Raw genomic sequence first — 17,267 nt, 5'->3', positions numbered from 1 at the left:
CTTTTGAAATATATAATATGTTGTGCATCCATCAATGTTGCTTATACTGAAGTCGGTAATAAAACTTCCTTTGATTTCACTGTCAATCATTAGGCCAGCTTCTGACAGTTGCCCACAAGATATTCTGCTTTCCTGAAGTGCTTTTTCTTATTCTGTGCAATGCTGAAGAAGGCTGAGAATCAGGGGGCATCGTTGCAAACCATTCTGATTCCTGACACCTAAACAAGGGAGTCTGAGTGTCCCTGGGAACTTCCCCAGCTCCCTGTAGGCGATACACCATCTTCTGCGCATCCAGGATCGGGGATGGCTCTAGCTGTAACACCTTCACTCAACTCTTACCGTGTTCTGTCTCTCAGAGTAAAAAAAATTAATTTCCTCTCTTTTCTTCTTTTGTCCTTTTTAATAGGTAGAGGACGAAAGGTAAGATTTCCTTTACAATTTTTTAAAAATGTATTACAACTGTTAAAAGAATCTCTTGCATCTCCTTGGAGCACTTCACAGAAATTAAATGTAAGCTCTGTTAAAAACACTTAATTCTTTCCTCTTGGTCTTCCTTAGTGGCTAGGGAGATTGTGGTCCACATGGGAAAAATGCTGGGATGCAGGCAAAAATCCTGGTCTTAATATAGAGAATCCCTTGACTGAAAATCCCTGCTGTCTACATAAAAGGAATTCCAGTTTGAATAGTTTGGTTGTTCCGTCTCTAGCAGTGCCACAAAATGAGGAAAGGGACGACTAGGTCCTTAGAAGCCAAACTATTAAAACTTGCAGCTTGTTTGCCGCTGAGACTTAGCTGCCCAATGTGCAGTAGGTCTGCTGGAATTGTTAAAACTTTGTGCAGGAGGCGTGTCTGTATTGTGGTGCAAGGCATTACTGCACCTTGTCTGGCTGTCCTTGTGTTAGCTTTGACCTCGTTCCGTATCAACCACAAGAGAGCTGTTGCCCGTAGGCTGGAGCAGCCACTGAGGTATGAGACACAGCTGGTACGTCGGCTTTGCAGCCTGTCTTGCGTACGGCTGCACCTGAAGTCGGGTGTATTTACAGGAGCCTAGGTGACACCTGTGACTGCTAGGCAAACTTTACCCAAAAGTACTCTGTCTTCTAGCTGGTACCCCATGGCATTGACGTGATGAGCTCCAATGCAAAGTTATACTTACAAATTCAAGTTTTAAAAAATGTCTTACACTGCTCTTTGATCTAGTATTTTAGTAAGAATTTTGGTTTTCTTACATTTGCTGTTGTATTTCATTATTTCATATACTTGACCATGAACAACTGGGGTTTTGTATAAATCACTGGAGGATTGCACGAATACAAAAATACGCCTCAGCCGTATTTAAATGTATGAAACCACGCTGAAAACAGTTTTTTGGCATCCTTTCTACTTTCACTGTGGTAATAATTCAGGCCGCCCAAGGCAGCTTGCATAACATCATGGCCATGTTGGAGTCAACACTAAGTCAAACACTGGCAACCGTCACCCAAGTGCTTGTGAAGGTCCTTTACCATGGGAGGCTCTGCAGGAGGCGGGTCTGCTGGAGCCTGAGTGTTCAACGGGAACGCTTGGCCCAGGCCCTGATGGAGAACGAGGGTGATGGGTTCTTGCACAGAGCCACACTTCTGTGGGCAGCGTCTCTCGTAGCATGCAATTAAACAAAGAGAAGATCTATTCTTACAAAAGAAATTGAAATACGTTCTGATAAATGAGCTTCTAAGATTGTAAGCGGCTACAAGAAATAATAGAAATACTTTTTAGATGATCAAGTATATACACTCACTAAAACCGCGTAGCTCTCTGTGCAGAGGTAGTTTATGGAAATAAATGGACTGTAACCAGCTTACTATTACTTGATAAACAAGGCAGGAAATTTTTTATCTTTACAAAGTCCTCTTTTTTTCCTTAATAAAACGGTTACGACCAATAGGTCTAAACCCAGTTATTTTATGCAACATGTAATCATTGTCAACACATTCAGCTCCAAGAAAATTCAATTGGCAAATGCTGTGTCCTTCACTCTGAAGCTATGTGACACCATTTTGTATTCTGTCCCTACGCTGCAGGTGGACATGCAGGTTTTTTATGTCCATAAATTTAAGGATATGAATTTTAATTTAATACCTTGAAGAAATGGAGTCTGAATGCTGCTCTGGGCTCTGCATTTCATATGAATCAAATAATCCAATAACAGAACTATAACATGTTTTCTAGTACTTAAATATCATGGTGATTTTTTAGTTTGACTCTTCTTTCAGCCAGTGTGTTATGCAGTTGGAGAAGGTGTTAATTTATAGCCTTCATTTAATCAGTGTCCATAGTCATTAAAAATAGTGCGGATTAGCTATCGTAGGTACTTTAGTCTCAGTTGTATCCTTAGAGAAGTCTTAGCATTTGTCACAGTCACAGGGATGGTATTGATGAAACTGGTACTGTTAATTGTACTTTCACTTGTTTTCTGCCATCTGATGTTTTTGTATCTTTTTTCTACAGGGACAAAAAGGAGAACCTGGAATAGTGCCACCTGTAAGTGCATTTTTTCTTCATTTATCAGCACCCCCTAGAACATTTTAGTGCTTTAAAGCAGAATTGCAGTAATTAAGGAAATACAAAAAAAAATGTACAGCCTAGGAATGAAAGGAATGGAATTAATTATGCTATTTCACATATCTAACATTAGAAATTCCTGTCAATTGCAGTTTGGGAAAAAATCTTATTGAGTTAAATCTGTCATAATCTTTATTTTTATAGTTAGAATTTTGTGGAGCTATATTGTAAATTAGTATTTGGAAAGTGTAGAGACACTTGAGAAAACTGGTGAAATAGATTATCACTTTCTATCTTTATTATTCCTTTCTGGCATGAAGACAAACAAATTAAAAAAATCGATAGTTGAGCCTAAATCATTGTAATTCACTTGCTTATTTCATCTTTTTTAGAATAACAATGATACTTCCAAGATTTTGCTCATATTGCTTATAAAAAGACTCCAAACTGGAAAGAGATAACCAGTGGAATTTCCGCCTCCCCCCCTCCCCCCCAACAAGCCTTACAACTTGCCTGGTGCTTTAATTTTCTCTCTTGCTATTTACTTTTCACTAATTTTCTCTGACAAATATAGCCATAACGTTGTGTGGTGACTTTAATTCATATTGCCTTCTTTAGGTTTCAGGAATACGAGGCCGTCCGGGACCAGCCGTGAGTATTTTTTGATCTTCTGTTTCTCTGATGATAGCATTTTCCACTTTCTGCCATTTCTGTTTTGTATCGTGAGGATGATACGAAGGAGGACTCTTCCGTGCCTGCAGTGCGTATTGTCTGCAAAGCCGCTGGATTTGAGGAGGCAACAAGATTATGGGATTTTTTACTAGTCTCAGGTCTAGCCCATGCCCGAAGTGAATGGATGCATGCTTGTAGTACATGCACGTCTGAGGAGCTTTCTGCGAGGTCGATGCCGGGGAATGCTTTTCTAGCAGGGATCTAGCAGGAGTAGAAGGAGATGCAGTATGCTCCCCGGCTGCGGCTAAGCAGAGACTACTAGCAGGAAGGGTGTCTCAAACCTGTACATCTCTGCATTAAGAGCCTCCAGCATTCAGAAAGCCTTTGCTAAATTAACCTGTGGAGCACATGAGAGGTGAAACTGTTTTGTAGATCTCTGCAGCCTGATTCTACTCCCTTCAGGCAATGTACAATTGAGAAGAAATATTGAATACTTGGTGACTGTAGCTGTTTTCTTTATGATCATGTGAAAAAAAAAAAAAACACAAATTAATTTTCAAATAAGCATTGCATTTCATATTTTCAGAGCTTTATTAATAGTTAGCTAGTTTAAAATGTACTTAATATTTCTAATCTTTCTTTTAGGGACCTCCAGGCTCACAAGGACCACGAGGAGAACGAGGACCAAAGGGAAGACCTGTAAGTTATTAAATATCTCAGAAATCAAGTACTGGACTAACCTCAAAAGGTTAGATGGCTTTAAACTGTCTCCATGTGTTTTAGAGTTACCAGAAATTTCCTCATATTTTCCAAGGATCAGGTAACAAACAGAAAAATATTTCTATCTCACCATTCCCTGGGTAGATTGAAACCTGAATGTTTTGAGATAATTGACAGAGGTTGAGTAGTATTTCCACTAAAAGCCATACTTTCTCAAAAGCTACCCAAAGTAGTGTCTGAGAGTACGGCTTTCTCCAGAATTTAAAAAAAAAAAAAACAGAACAACAAAACTGGAACATCACATTCGCCTGTTTAAGAACTCCCTGACTTTTTGCTGGTTACTAACTGTGCACCAGAAGGAGTGTGAGCTGTGGGGCCCAGAGTATTTCAGGAATGGCAAAGCTCAGGAAATTAGCAGGAGTTAATATGTGACTACCTATGTTGGTATGCTGGTGAATAATATAATCAAGATTGCTCAGTGGAAATAAAGACTGCATAAGGGAATTTCAGTGTTCGTATGTGGAGAACCACAGAAAGGCCAAAAGGGAGTGCTGAAAATACCAAAGACGACACGTTCCTGTTGAAAAAGCTAGGTCAAGGAGCAGAAGCTGCTAAAAGCAGATTTTAAAGAGTTGTATCATTGTAATTTCTATGTGGATATTTTCCTATCCCTCAAGAGAGCAAGCCAATACTGAGTTTAGGCGTAGGCCTAAAACTGACTCCTTTCTGCCGTTCCTCCAGCGCGTGCCTGTTGTCCATAGATGGTAACGACACTTCTGAAGCGGCGCGTAGCCGCTTTGAGCTGGGTGCCAAGCCGCTGCTGCTCTCTCGATCACCATAAGACGTTTGTCTGATGAATGAGTATCAAGATGCTTAAAAGAATTCTGGAAGTAACTGTGAAATCTTGTGGTGCGCAGAGGAATCTTGTTTATAGAGACGTCTGAAGTGCTTTCCTAATGTGCAGTATTATCAATGAGACGCTAAATAATTTCTGATTCTGTGCCATGCATCCCTTATATGTCTCTTCAGAGTGGTGGCTAGAAGCACCTAAAATACCAAAAGGCTGTAAATAGTTTTGAGTTCCTTTGACACAGGTTATTGTACTGCTTTCAAGGAATATCAAGGGATTAGGAACCAGTCCTTTGAAAATGTTACGTCGAAGGTTGTGGTGAGCTGTGTGTATGTCAGAGCTACGTAGGTCTGAGACCAAAGAGCACTGCTTTAGTTACAGAGTGACTGCTAGTGCAGGATTTTTTATTTATACTTACGGGAAAAAAAAGTTAGCTCACACCTGCAGTTTATATTATGAAAACCTCTCTGCACACTGTTTGCAATTTGTTGAAAATACCTCATGGAGCAGGTAACCTTGTACAGACACCCTTTATAAAATTAGTCTGGGTAAATACATTACTGACTGGTGCTATTACAAAACCACTAAGCACATTTCCAAGCCTTTTGTTTGTTGCTTTGGATTTTTTAATTTGTTCTTTCTATGGGCTCCTACTGACCCTACTGAGAAGGAACTCAACCTTGCTATGGATCTCTGCCTTTTACAAAAGCAGGACCCTGGGATCTAAAGTGAATTATGTATTATATATGTATTAGCGTATTTTTTACTTCAAGTTCTTTGTTAGTGTAACAATGAGAGAGAAACGGCTAGGGAATACTATGTTTGCATTTGCAAAATGCGTTTAGGGAGGGGGAGTTTCAGAGCATGATACAATTTCAGGTGTTTATAAATAATCATTTGAAGACAGAAAATAAGCTGGAGCATCCTCAGAACCATTGATATATTTTGTTTCAATATGGATTTACACACCATGATCTGCTTTTTCTTTTATTCCCTGACAGGCAAAACCTGTCATAGTTTCCGAACAGCAGCCGCAATGGGCCAGTTGCGTGAGTCGGTTGCGTGTTTAAACGGTGCCACCTCGTGGCCTCTCTCAGAATTTTTTTCCTTTTTTTTTAAACCTTACTGTCCCTGAGCTGGTGAAAGAAAATGAAAAAGCTTTTTTTCAGATACATATAAATAGATAAATAATATAAGATAAATAGAAGTATAATCAAGATTTTATTAAAAAACCCCCCAACATTGGTTTGGTGACTAAAAAGCAGGTCCTTTTCTAAAAAGAAACGAAAAAAAAACCTTTTTCTGTGTCAGATTTTGTTAAGGTGTCTCGGTTTGGATATTGAAAATCAGTAGTCGTTGTATTAATGCTTGCTTAATTCTTTATAGGCAACTGTTTTTTTCTCTAATGCTTAGCTTTGTTTTCTTTTTATTTTGAGAACAAACGAAAGATGATAACTCATTCTTTTCCTGTGTTGGACAGTATACATTTTTAGGTTTGGCAGTGTGTACTTCTATTTATAATAGAAACATTAAATAATAAATTTTTCTGCTAGAACCTTCTGCTTCCATCCAACATGCACAAACCTTCTCATTTGTTTCAGAATAGCATCTATTCACAACTCATTCTGCGAGTAGGGGAGTCTGTGTACGTGTATGTCTGATAAGAAAAAGATTTTCCCCTGATTGCTAGGCTTATAGGAATTTCAGACCATAAAGATAGATGGAGAATTAAGAGAACGAGCTCATTCACTGGGATTTTCCAGGAATCCTGTTGTCAATTCTATCCCAGTGTAGCCCTTTCCCAAGGGAATGCTTTTTCTTTAACATGCGAACCGTACTCGTTCAAACCATACCAGTTCAGACACAAATTCCACTGAAATGTGTCGCAGACTGCAAGGAAACACAGTCCTTCATCTCGTGGCAATACAAGCATTCTGTCTGATTATAATTGTGTTTGTAAAGATGACTCACTGAGCCAGGCTTCCAAAGTTTTATGTTTAAGGATCCTTAAAGTAGAAGAGCTCGTTATTCAGTATAAAATTTTTCCTTGCCATAGTCAAGCATTTTTCTCCTAATGAAGGAAGTAGTAGTGACAAGCACTTTAAAGTCTGTGTTTGTGGTTGAAGTGTATCTTTATTGGCCCTGCTGCTATTGATTTTGTTCCACTAATGTTTTATTAGCTGCTTCTTTATTTAATTTTAGTTCTGACACACGATAAGATGAATGCAGCTTAGGAATCAGAAGTGGGTGATCAAAATGGGAGCAATGGGATGGCCTCCCAGACTATTCTGCAAATACTAGCACGAGATAACATCGACGCCAGGGAGTTACTCTGCATTTTTGGCAGTGTTGAGAATTCAGCAATAGCATGAGCTGTCTAAACCATTCATGATGTCAGGAGGCTGTAAAAATCCAGCCTTACGCTGGAGTTTCCTAAGCATGTGCATGTATGTACACTAGTCTGAGTTACCTGTGTTTTAGAAGTAAATTCTTGATGTTCTATATTGTGTGCAAAGCCAAATAGTTTTTCAGGAATAGTATACTCTAGCATGGAATGATAGGAAACCTGAGTTTCTAAAAGAGCCTGTGAGAGAAATTACTGCAGTTTACTTGTATGTTGGATTTGTGACTAATTTTAGCCAGTGCTTCTGATCTGAAGGTAGGAACAGCTCTTGGGGGATGTTGTTTGTTTGAAGATCTTTCTGTAGAAATACAGATTTATCAAAACGAGACAGTTGTTTGCCAGTTGCAATGATTTTAATGAATACCTTTGCCCACTGTTGGCATTTCTGATTTTGTTGCTAGGGTCCTCGGGGTCCTCAGGGGATTGACGGTGAACCTGGTATCCCTGGCCAGCCTGGTGACCCTGGTCCTCCAGGGCATCCTACCCACCCAGGACCAGATGGACTAAGCAGGGTAAGTTTTACACTTGCTTTAGTAGAAAGTGAAATGAGTGTTGGGCCAGATCCTCATGATACAAAGAGTAACTCCTCTTTTCTTCAGTGAACGTGGAATGCTGTGCCCACAGTTCTTGTCTCTCAGTCATGAGGGACAGCAGCTAGCGGCAGTGCAAGTTCTGCCAAAAATTGGGGCAAGTTGAACGTGAGAAACCTTGGAAAGGGCACACGTTTCGCACTGGGTTTTAGTACGTAGGAAAGTCAAGGTGCCCAAATCTAAAACCCTCAGTAGGGTTCTGTTACTTCCACCTGATTTAAACCCAAGGGATCTGGGCAATAGTACAGGGAAACTGGTGTACCAAATTAGGAATACAGAAAATAAAAAAATAAGATGAGTTATAAATAACAGAATAACTAATGAGAGAAATTCAAATGTGGTTAATTATACTTCTTGCTGGAATTGTTTAGACCAACACTGAGAAGATTAAGTAAGGGATTGTTTGTGAAAAGCAGTGCTCACCAGCCATAGATACAGGCAGGGTGTTCTGCAAGACTTCCCCCCCCCTCCCCCCCAGTTCTATGGAACTCTAATTATGATTGATAATGAAGTACATATTTGAATTTCTCAGGTATATTCAGTTACACATTTATTGCCATTTGGAAGATATCTGTTTTGATTTCTCACTCAGGAACGTTGCTCCTGCAACGTTACTGAAAACAATGGGATTATATTGACAATAAGCTGAAATATTCAGGCCAACGGCTTGCAAGTTTGGGCAGCATTTCTTGACTTAACCACCTTTCCAAATAGTCCTAATCCAGCAGATTCAGCCCAAGTAAGTATCTTCAGCGCAGAGGAATCCCTTAGAATCACAGAAGCACCAGGATGGGTGTTAGACCACCATCCTTCATAGATTTCCACAGAAAATACCAAAGAATAGGTGTGGCCAGAGATCTGAGACATTTTTGGTTTATATTCCTGTCTCTGAAGTTAGGCAATCTCCAGCCTTGTGGAAAATGTGTTTGGGGACCAATCTGATGCAGAACAAACTGTAAATCTTAGAAGACTTGAATGCACATTTGTGCTGTTGCTCCTTCTCAGCCACTGTAAGCTCTGGCCTGCCACCAGTGAGGGTCTGGCTCTGAACGAAGCGAAATAAAACTGTTGGTTTGAACAGAAGAAGGAGGGCACTGAAGGTTCTCCCTGCTCTAACTCATTTGTCTCTGTGAATTGGCCTGAACAGCAGTGGCCTTCAACTTTGCTGGGTAAGGGCAACATGCTTAAAAAATTCTAATTTGCAATCATAAAATCAGCTACATTTCCATTTACCTTAAGATATTTCTGAACTTGAAGCACAGTAAGTGAAAACAAAAGAAAGGCTTAGAAGACATGAAGGAATATTGCAGGTGAAGTTTAGGGGTGATTTAAATTTGAAGGTAGCGAAAGAAATCCAATTAATTTTATGGGAGGCTTTACTCTTTTTAAGTAATTTTCCCATTTGTTTAATATTAAAGTGGAGGTAGAGTCAGAATAGTGAGCAGACAATACGATGCATTCGACCGGTCTTTGAAGCCTTAAACCACCTTAAATTTACAGGAAAGACAACTTTTATTTTAATGATTAAAACAAGAATTTCGTTGTTAGCGCTGCAAAGCCCATGTAAATAATGAAGGTACGGTTACATGGATTTTTGTCTTATGAACCATCAAAATGACTGACAGCTAAAATCCCATCTTATTTTTTCAGCCATTTTCAGCTCAGATGGCAGGACTGGATGAGAAATCTGGACTTGGTAGTCAGATGGGAATGATGCCTGGTGCAGTGGTAAGACCAGATTAGCCCTGTACGTAGAACAGGGTGGAAGTGGAGTGTGTGTGCAAAATCCCAAAGGGGAATTCATCCTCTTCAACTTCCTATGCCTCTAGAACCTAGACGTACAGTATGTTCTAGTGCAGTTTTGCACAGTACCTGGAAAAAAGTGAAAAAATACTCTTCTGTTAAAGTGAAAGCTTTTTTTCCCCACCTCTAGCCTTCTTGTTGTCTTCCTTGCCTCCTTCTGAAATATGGCAGCTACCAACAGTAAGGTACAGGAAAAAAACCAGCTCCTGATTTTCTCATATCTTGAGTCACTGCAGAGTAACTGAAAAGTGTCAGGTATAACGCAAAGCAGAATAAACAAATACGTAACTTTGAAGGCTTCTTTTCACATTGTGACATCAAAGATAGTTATTTTTGGTAGTATTTTAAAAAATTATTCCTGAAACCAGCTGTTAACTGAAAGCTGTGCTTTGTTATTTTAAGACAGACATTCTACTTCTCCACAGGGTCCAGTTTTATCATTGGCATCTCTCACTGTTTAGCTTTGCCCTTCACTTTTAGTGCACTGGGGACTTAATGGTAACGCTGAAATTTTTTACCATCTGTGAAAGCTGTTTCACCACCCTAAGCTGTCTCTGCTAGAACTCTTGGGGTTGTTTTTGGATATTATCTCTTTTCACTACATGTATTTATCACATTGTGATATCTTGAAGATACTGTTACCCTCTTTGCTGTTATTTTTAACCTGCATTCTTAAGGAAACCATCCTTTGATTGTACTGTCCATGAGTTTGCCTGCTTAAATCTTATCCCTCCAAGTCTCCACTAGTAACCTTCAAACTCAGTTTCAATACAGTTTGAAACGTTCTAAAGATAATCTGATGTTTTGTGGTGATTTCTTCAAAGAACTTTCCTTTTTTATGAATGTCTCTCTTCCGTGAATTTTCTGTGCGCCCATACAATGATTTGTTCCAGAAATCTGTCCTACTTACTTGGTTGCCCTCCATCATTTTGCTTAATCCTTTCACTCAATTGTCTTGAGACTTTGCATCTTTTGTACTGCCTCTTCTTTTGTCATTCTCAAATATGATTCGTTTTAATATTAACATCTCTTCTAAGCTATTTTTTCAATATCTAGGTCTCTTGAAGGCCTTACACAAAGTCTATTAAAGTCAGTTGGCACTCACTTACTATCTTTGGATTGATTCATCATGTTCTGTGATATGCTTTTTTCCTTTCCTTGTAAACTGAGTAACTGACAGAACCATTGTTTTTTGTTTTGTTTTTAAAGTTGATCAGAATTTTTAAATGGCCTATTACTAACTCGTCTACATTTGCTTCGTAAAAATTATTAAAATTTAATGAATTTTGTGTAAAAGACTTAAATCTTGAACCTCTGTCAAAATGCAAGTTATTGTCTGCTATATGTATTGCTAGAAGCAAGAGAATTACTTTCAGACAAGATTATGTTTACTTCATGGTATAAGTTACAATTAAGCACGAGATTTTTCCTAAAAATCCCATGAAACTTTTTAAGGGGAAATCTGAATTTTCTGTAACAAGCCACAACCATTTGGAAGCTGTTTTAGTGGTTTGTATGATTCATGAAAATATGTCCTTCCATTGCCGCTTGTTGCTGCTCACAGCTGAGAACAGCAGCATGAATTTATTTTGTCATTGATTCCATTATGAGATTAATCTGAGTAATGAGAGTCCCTTCAAGGGAAGCCTATTCCCCCCAACTCCATTCTGTTATTACATTTTTTTCGGTGGAGGCAGGCAACCTGGTTATTCTGAGTGATTCCAGAGACTGTGAGGTTCCAGAAAGCAACCAACCCCATATTTTCAGCTGCTAATGAATTTACACTGCTGTGGCTTTTTGAGTTTGAAGATTTCCATTCTATGTACTTTTGTATTTCATAACATCGGTCTCCCGAGTAAAAGCCTTTCCGGGGGTTTGACCATAGAAACGTTATCTTGGAGGTCACTATCAAGCCATTTTGCTGTCTTTGTAGGATGAATGTTACTTGCGGAAGGGTGTTTTTAAGTGTGTAACAAGTTATGTTTTTGATAGGGTCCAGTGGGTCCCAGAGGTCCTCAAGGTCTCCAGGGAAAACAAGTAAGTACTTCACCTCAGGGGATTTGAGATAATTGGCCAGAGATGAAGGCAAAGCACATAGTAACTGGTGTGTGTGTGCACCTCTGAGGTAATGTCCATCTTCAATGATGCAAGGATGCATCTTCACCTAGAGGTGAATCTAAACTTACTGCTCTCAAGAGCTCCGCTCCATATGTACTCTCTACCCAAAAATTAACTCAGAAAGAACAATTTATTAGACCTTTAACAAGGTTTTAGCCGAACACACATTTCTTTAATGAGAGAACAGCAATGAAAACGGTGACTGTTCTGGTTTCAGTATTGGCATGGTGTTAAGTTTCCAGTGGGGTTTGTATATGGCACAGGACTTACCCAAAGCTTAAGGGATTTTAGTATCCAACTTCCACTCATTTTGCAATGTGAGCTGGTTCTGAATTAAAATCCAGACTGTCCCATGGGCTGTGATTTTCCTGATCATGGATTTTAATTTATATTCTTATAGTTTTACTCTTTGGAATTTGTAACTGTATTCATCTTTGGTTAATTTTAGGGTGGTGCTGGTCCTACAGGCCCACCTGGTGAACCTGGGGATCCAGGACCTATGGTAAGACCAATAAATACAAACATTTCTACAATAAAATTGCAAACAATGTATTATACCTCCTTACTTCGGGACAGATTTTTTTGTGTGTGTGTGTTCTCTCAGCCGAAGCTATTAAGTAACTTAAGTCAAGAGTTGTGGTGTTCAAAGCATGTAGTCCTGAATCAGTGAATTTGAATTGTTTTGAACATGCATAATAATGATTGTAGTATAAACAATCATTATTACTTTTCCAGCACAGACCTGAGGATGGTTAAGCACTGGTTAAACCATACCTGATAGTGCACCTTACACAAAGGATGATGAGAATATTTATTTTTTGGAGGCGATAAAATGATTCAAAAATAAAAGCAAGAGCCAGAGATTTGGAACAACAACTGTGGTTTTTAATGTATTTTTTTTCTCCTAAAGAATCCATCCCATATTTTTATATAACATAATGCAGGTTTCTTAGGGGCAGGATGGTTAGAAAGAGCACTACAAAATTAAGCAAGTGTGCTTAGGCATAAAATCATCCTTTTCCTACATCTGTTTTTATAAAACCAGACTGAAATGGAGCAAATAGATATTTTAGTGATGGCTAAACTGACTTCTCAACAAATATATTTATTTCTTAGGGTCCAGTTGGTTCTCGTGGACCAGAGGGACCTCCAGGCAAACCTGGTGAAGATGTAAGTTTGTTACTCTCTGTATCTTGTTTTATTTTTAATAAAACAAATATTGGCATCTTTGAGACAGTGACTAACCAGCAGATGTGCCTGTACTTTTATCTATTTACTTTTCTTTGTAATCATACTCCTCATTAAGTGCAGTGTCATAACTATAAATCTTAGTAACCCTTTTCAAAACCCTCCTATCTTTTCCTTACCTGTCACCATCATACCTAAGGTTTAAGCACTGGCTCTTTATTATTTCTTGCCTCAGCCAGTTCTTCAACAGAGGTGTCTTTCTTGAAATCAAATGTAATAATATACCACGGTTATGAGGGGGCAGTTGGAGGCGTCTCCTCCCTTTGGGATCGCATGATGAGTTGGAAGAACTGTAATGATAACATTCACCTGGATCTGGACAATAAAATTTTTTAACTTCTTAACAATTTATTATTTTCATAATTGATTTTATAACTCTATCCATGCATGTACACATTTATGTAGGATGTATGTATTATACTTGTGGCATAAGTGTATATGTACTGCACAACAATAGCCTAAGAATTTACAGGTAGACGTATATTATTTGTTTGCAAAGCATGCTAAATCCATCTGAATTATCATTTATAACTTGGAAATGAGTTGAAAACTGCAGATGCTGGGTATTTTAGTATAAAAATTACCATAGCTTGTGTAACAGCTGCTTTCTCATTAAACTGTACAAAGAGTATAAGAATCTTTGGAAACAGTTAACTCTCAGTGCAGTGAAGCCAAATCTTGATACTGCTCTAAGAACTTCCTCCACTTCCAATGTATGTATGGCTTTCTTTAATTGCATTTGTGAAACGCTTTACCTTCTCTCTGTCCGGAAACTATTTTTCTGTAGCCTTTCATATTCCTGCAGCCCAGAGTCCTGGATGTATTTGAACTGATTGATGCATATAAAGGAATGTTTGGTTGTGACTCTGGAGGACTTTGAATAATCTTCAAAACATTCTTATTTGGTTCTACCATATTTTCTTTCCTATGGCATGACATAGAAAATAGTCACTGACCTAGAATGAAATTATACATGTTTTAAAACATTCGAAGAGAAGGAGAAGTAACAAGCTACAATGCAGGCAGTTTTAGATTGCTGTTCCTATGGAAAATTAAAGTAATTTGATTCTCTGCATGAGGATGACAAGAGGTTGCCTCATTAATTCACAAGAAAACTACGTTGCAGTGCCATCTTGTGATGCTGAGATGAATTTTGGACTCGGTCTTCAGTTCCCACAATTCTTTGTTAAAAACCCTTTTTAAGTTAATGTGTCTCATGCATATTGCTAGTCATGTGTGCGGTTGTTTTACATCACTGAAATTGTTACAGTAAAGAGAAGATATATAATACTGATGGGAATGTCCTCATTTGTTTGAATGGAAGAATGATAAGAGAAGTTGATTTTCACATTTGCTATTTTCATGTGTTCCTTTTTTTTTCTTTCCTTAGGGTGAACCTGGTAGACCAGGACAATCCGGTGAGACTGGATTTCCAGGATCTCCGGTAAGAGCATGGTTATTTACATTTTAGCAAAAATAATCATACTTATGTCATCACTATCTCTTTTAATGAGTGCAAAGCTCTGCCATTCAATTTCTGAAGTACTTGTGTTAGTTTACTCGTATGATCCAGATCAGTGTGAAAGCTCAGAACCAAACAGGTGATTCAAAAGTCCTTGAGTTAATCCCGTGAGTCATTTCGTGGGTGCATGTTTCAACTGCTTCATAGATGAAATATGCATAAAACAGATGACAGTATGTACACGTTGTCCTCCATTTCCCAGTATTTCACACGGTCATTCGCAAACATGTGAGGAAGTGCTCAGAGACTATAAAATGATGTCGGGTTGGGGTGGCACTGTTCACCTTTATAACAATCAGTCTGAAGGCAGGGGAAGAGGGGATTGTATCGTAGATGTATATAATTTATTTTTATATATATTTTCAATATGCAAATGTGGTTAAAGGATTTCCAAATAACATCTACTTGTACTGCAGAGGATACCTGTCATGGTTTACTCTAGAAATAAAAGAAAACAGGTATATCTGATGATGTCATTTTATCATCTTATATACTTTTGGCCCATATTAAGAGTTATACCTTCATTAGTCAAGTTTCTGTACCTGGAAGGGAGCTGTAGTGTGGCTGAAAAGGGGACAGATAAATCCTAGAACTGAAGCCACCTGATACACATCATCTCTTAAGATGCCTCCTTTTCTTTTTAAGTGTCCAGTTCTTGCCTGGCAATTTTATTAGCAACAGGAGATATGATCTCTTGGAGAGAGAAATGGTTTTTTTAACAAGGCAGTGTTGTTTCCTAGGCTTTCTTCCTAAGTTTTATGGATCAAAGACAATGTTTGGTAAGCTGCTTGAGGCAAACGTAGTCTGTGGAGTATTGTTCTGTTCAGATCAAGCTGTTTTACTCAATAAAAACATCCTTTAGAAGACTTTGTAATGAAGGAAAGAAATACTGCAACTGCACATACACACAAAAAACCTCATTAAGAGTGTGCTGCAATTGCATAGCACTGTAGAGAACCCCACTGAATACCCTGATAGTTTATCAGAGAAGCGTGCCATGTCTTGATCAATGACAAGGCCCATTAGACTGCTATGGAGATACCCGATGGCTGTTTCCCCTTGCACATGATTTGCCTCCTTGCCATGTGACTTGTCCCATGTGCGTGCTTCATCATTTGATTGCCCTGGTTGTATAAGCTGATATACGTACACCACTAAGCACAGGCCAAATAAATAGTTTTTATGGGCTACATACAGTCTAAACAAGCATAATTTATACAATTTCAAATTTACATGCAAGAACTTGTATGACAACAGACATCATCCTTCACTGAGAAACTCACTGAGTATAAATAATTTCAAGCGATCTAATATATTAATTTCAGAAATTTCATACCTTTATAAAGTAATTCTCCCTTTAGGAGTCCGCAGACTCTGGAGTAATTTCCCACTGAACTTTATGATCAAACATTATCCATATAATTGACTATGGGAAGACAAAGACCTTTCTTACGTTCCTTGATGCTAACAAGGAAACAGCTTGTCTGTATGTCAAGTTCTCCTCTCCAATGCTGAGATCTCAGATGTTCTTTTTCACTCCTCTGAATATCAGTGTTCATTTTCTATAATATATCTTCATGATTTTTTCTATGCTGAAAGGTATGAACTGTAATCGTTTTGAGGACTTTGTTCAGAGGTACCATAAGGAAGAAATGATATGTTTAAACAGTTTGCTTGAATTGTTATCTGAGAGTATGAAGGTGTTAATGTGATTTCCATTATAAATTCATGTGACCAATATTCTAACACGAGGTACGTAGGTCCCTTCCATTACTTAGGCTTTCCTGAAAGAGAAATCGGGAAACTTGGTAGGAAACTAAGTGCAAGACAACTCTGGTTTAATTGTTAAATGTGTTTTAATAGCAGTTGTTTATCATGCTACTTGACTGACATATTCTGAAATAACGTGTACAGTTTGCAGTTTGGTCTCAGTTTCTATTTTATTTTGAATGATAGCTCTGAGTTTTGATCTCTGTTTAATTAAGGTTTCTTCATATTAAGCTTCAAAACTTGATCTACCACTAGTCATTACTTCTACTTGAGGTTTGATCATACACCGACATAAACAATAAAGATTTTAACATCAGTAAAAATGTAAATAATGCCGAGACTGTCTAACTTCATAGCATGTTATGCTGTATCATCTGTGACCCGCTCAAATGCTGTATTATGTCACCAAGATGAAGGGGTGTTAGGAGTATTAGTACTAATGCTGCTACCCTCTTCCCTGTTAGCAGCATTATGGCTAGGTTTGTCTGCAGAAATAAGGATTTTATTTGTTTTTTCTTTTTCCTACTTAGGGGCCTCGAGGCTTTCCTGGTGCTCCTGGTCTCCCAGGTCTCAAGGGTCACAGGGTAAGAAACAAGATTTTCCCTCTCCTTATAGATGATGGTTCCAGGCAGTTTCAGTATAAAGGTACTCAACTTCTTTTGTATTAGTGGTGAATTTGACTACACTTTAGTCCTGCCAATTGCAGCAGAATCACTGGCATTTGAGAGAAAGAGGGCCTTGCAGAAAATCAACACTATTCCCCTTTAAGCTGACCTCTGCATTATATTCTCTAGTGCTTTCTCCACTGTATTTTCCAATGATCTGGGAATCTGGAAGGAGCTTGCATGAGCCCTGCCAAGCTTCAGGAGGCACAAACCTGACAGTTCTCTCACTTTGTTGGCAAGTCTTGCATTAGGGTGGGGAACTTGAGAGGTGGATATGTTTGCAACATGGAGTGATTACAAATAACCAAGTTTTCTGGCCAGAATTTTACTTCTGGGAGGAATAAGTAGGTTTCCTATGGCTCAG

General features: G+C 38.5%; 1 protein-coding gene across 1 annotated transcript in view; it reads left to right on the top strand.

Moving 5' to 3' along the window:
- Nucleotides 1-406: 406 nt before the first annotated feature.
- The window catches only part of LOC104082574 (collagen alpha-2(V) chain-like), a gene marked incomplete at both ends in the record, with an annotated part of 34,293 nt that continues 17,432 nt past the window's right edge, over nt 407-17,267 (top strand). Inside the window, 13 exons of the mRNA XM_009585755.1 lie at nt 407-420; nt 841-982; nt 2,488-2,520; nt 3,160-3,192; nt 3,859-3,912; nt 5,785-5,832; nt 7,589-7,699; nt 9,428-9,505; nt 11,573-11,617; nt 12,147-12,200; nt 12,815-12,868; nt 14,337-14,390; nt 16,769-16,822. Of these exons, the coding sequence (XP_009584050.1) occupies nt 407-420; nt 841-982; nt 2,488-2,520; nt 3,160-3,192; nt 3,859-3,912; nt 5,785-5,832; nt 7,589-7,699; nt 9,428-9,505; nt 11,573-11,617; nt 12,147-12,200; nt 12,815-12,868; nt 14,337-14,390; nt 16,769-16,822 (774 nt within the window). The remainder of the gene's footprint in view (nt 421-840; nt 983-2,487; nt 2,521-3,159; nt 3,193-3,858; nt 3,913-5,784; nt 5,833-7,588; nt 7,700-9,427; nt 9,506-11,572; nt 11,618-12,146; nt 12,201-12,814; nt 12,869-14,336; nt 14,391-16,768; nt 16,823-17,267) is intronic.

The sequence above is a fragment of the Fulmarus glacialis genome, unplaced genomic scaffold (genome assembly GCF_000690835.1).
Source record: "Fulmarus glacialis isolate BGI_N327 unplaced genomic scaffold, ASM69083v1 scaffold46899, whole genome shotgun sequence".
NCBI classification, from domain to species: domain Eukaryota; kingdom Metazoa; phylum Chordata; class Aves; order Procellariiformes; family Procellariidae; genus Fulmarus; species Fulmarus glacialis.
The sequence above is the reverse complement of the archived record's forward strand: the minus strand, read 5'-3'. Positions and strand labels throughout refer to the sequence as shown.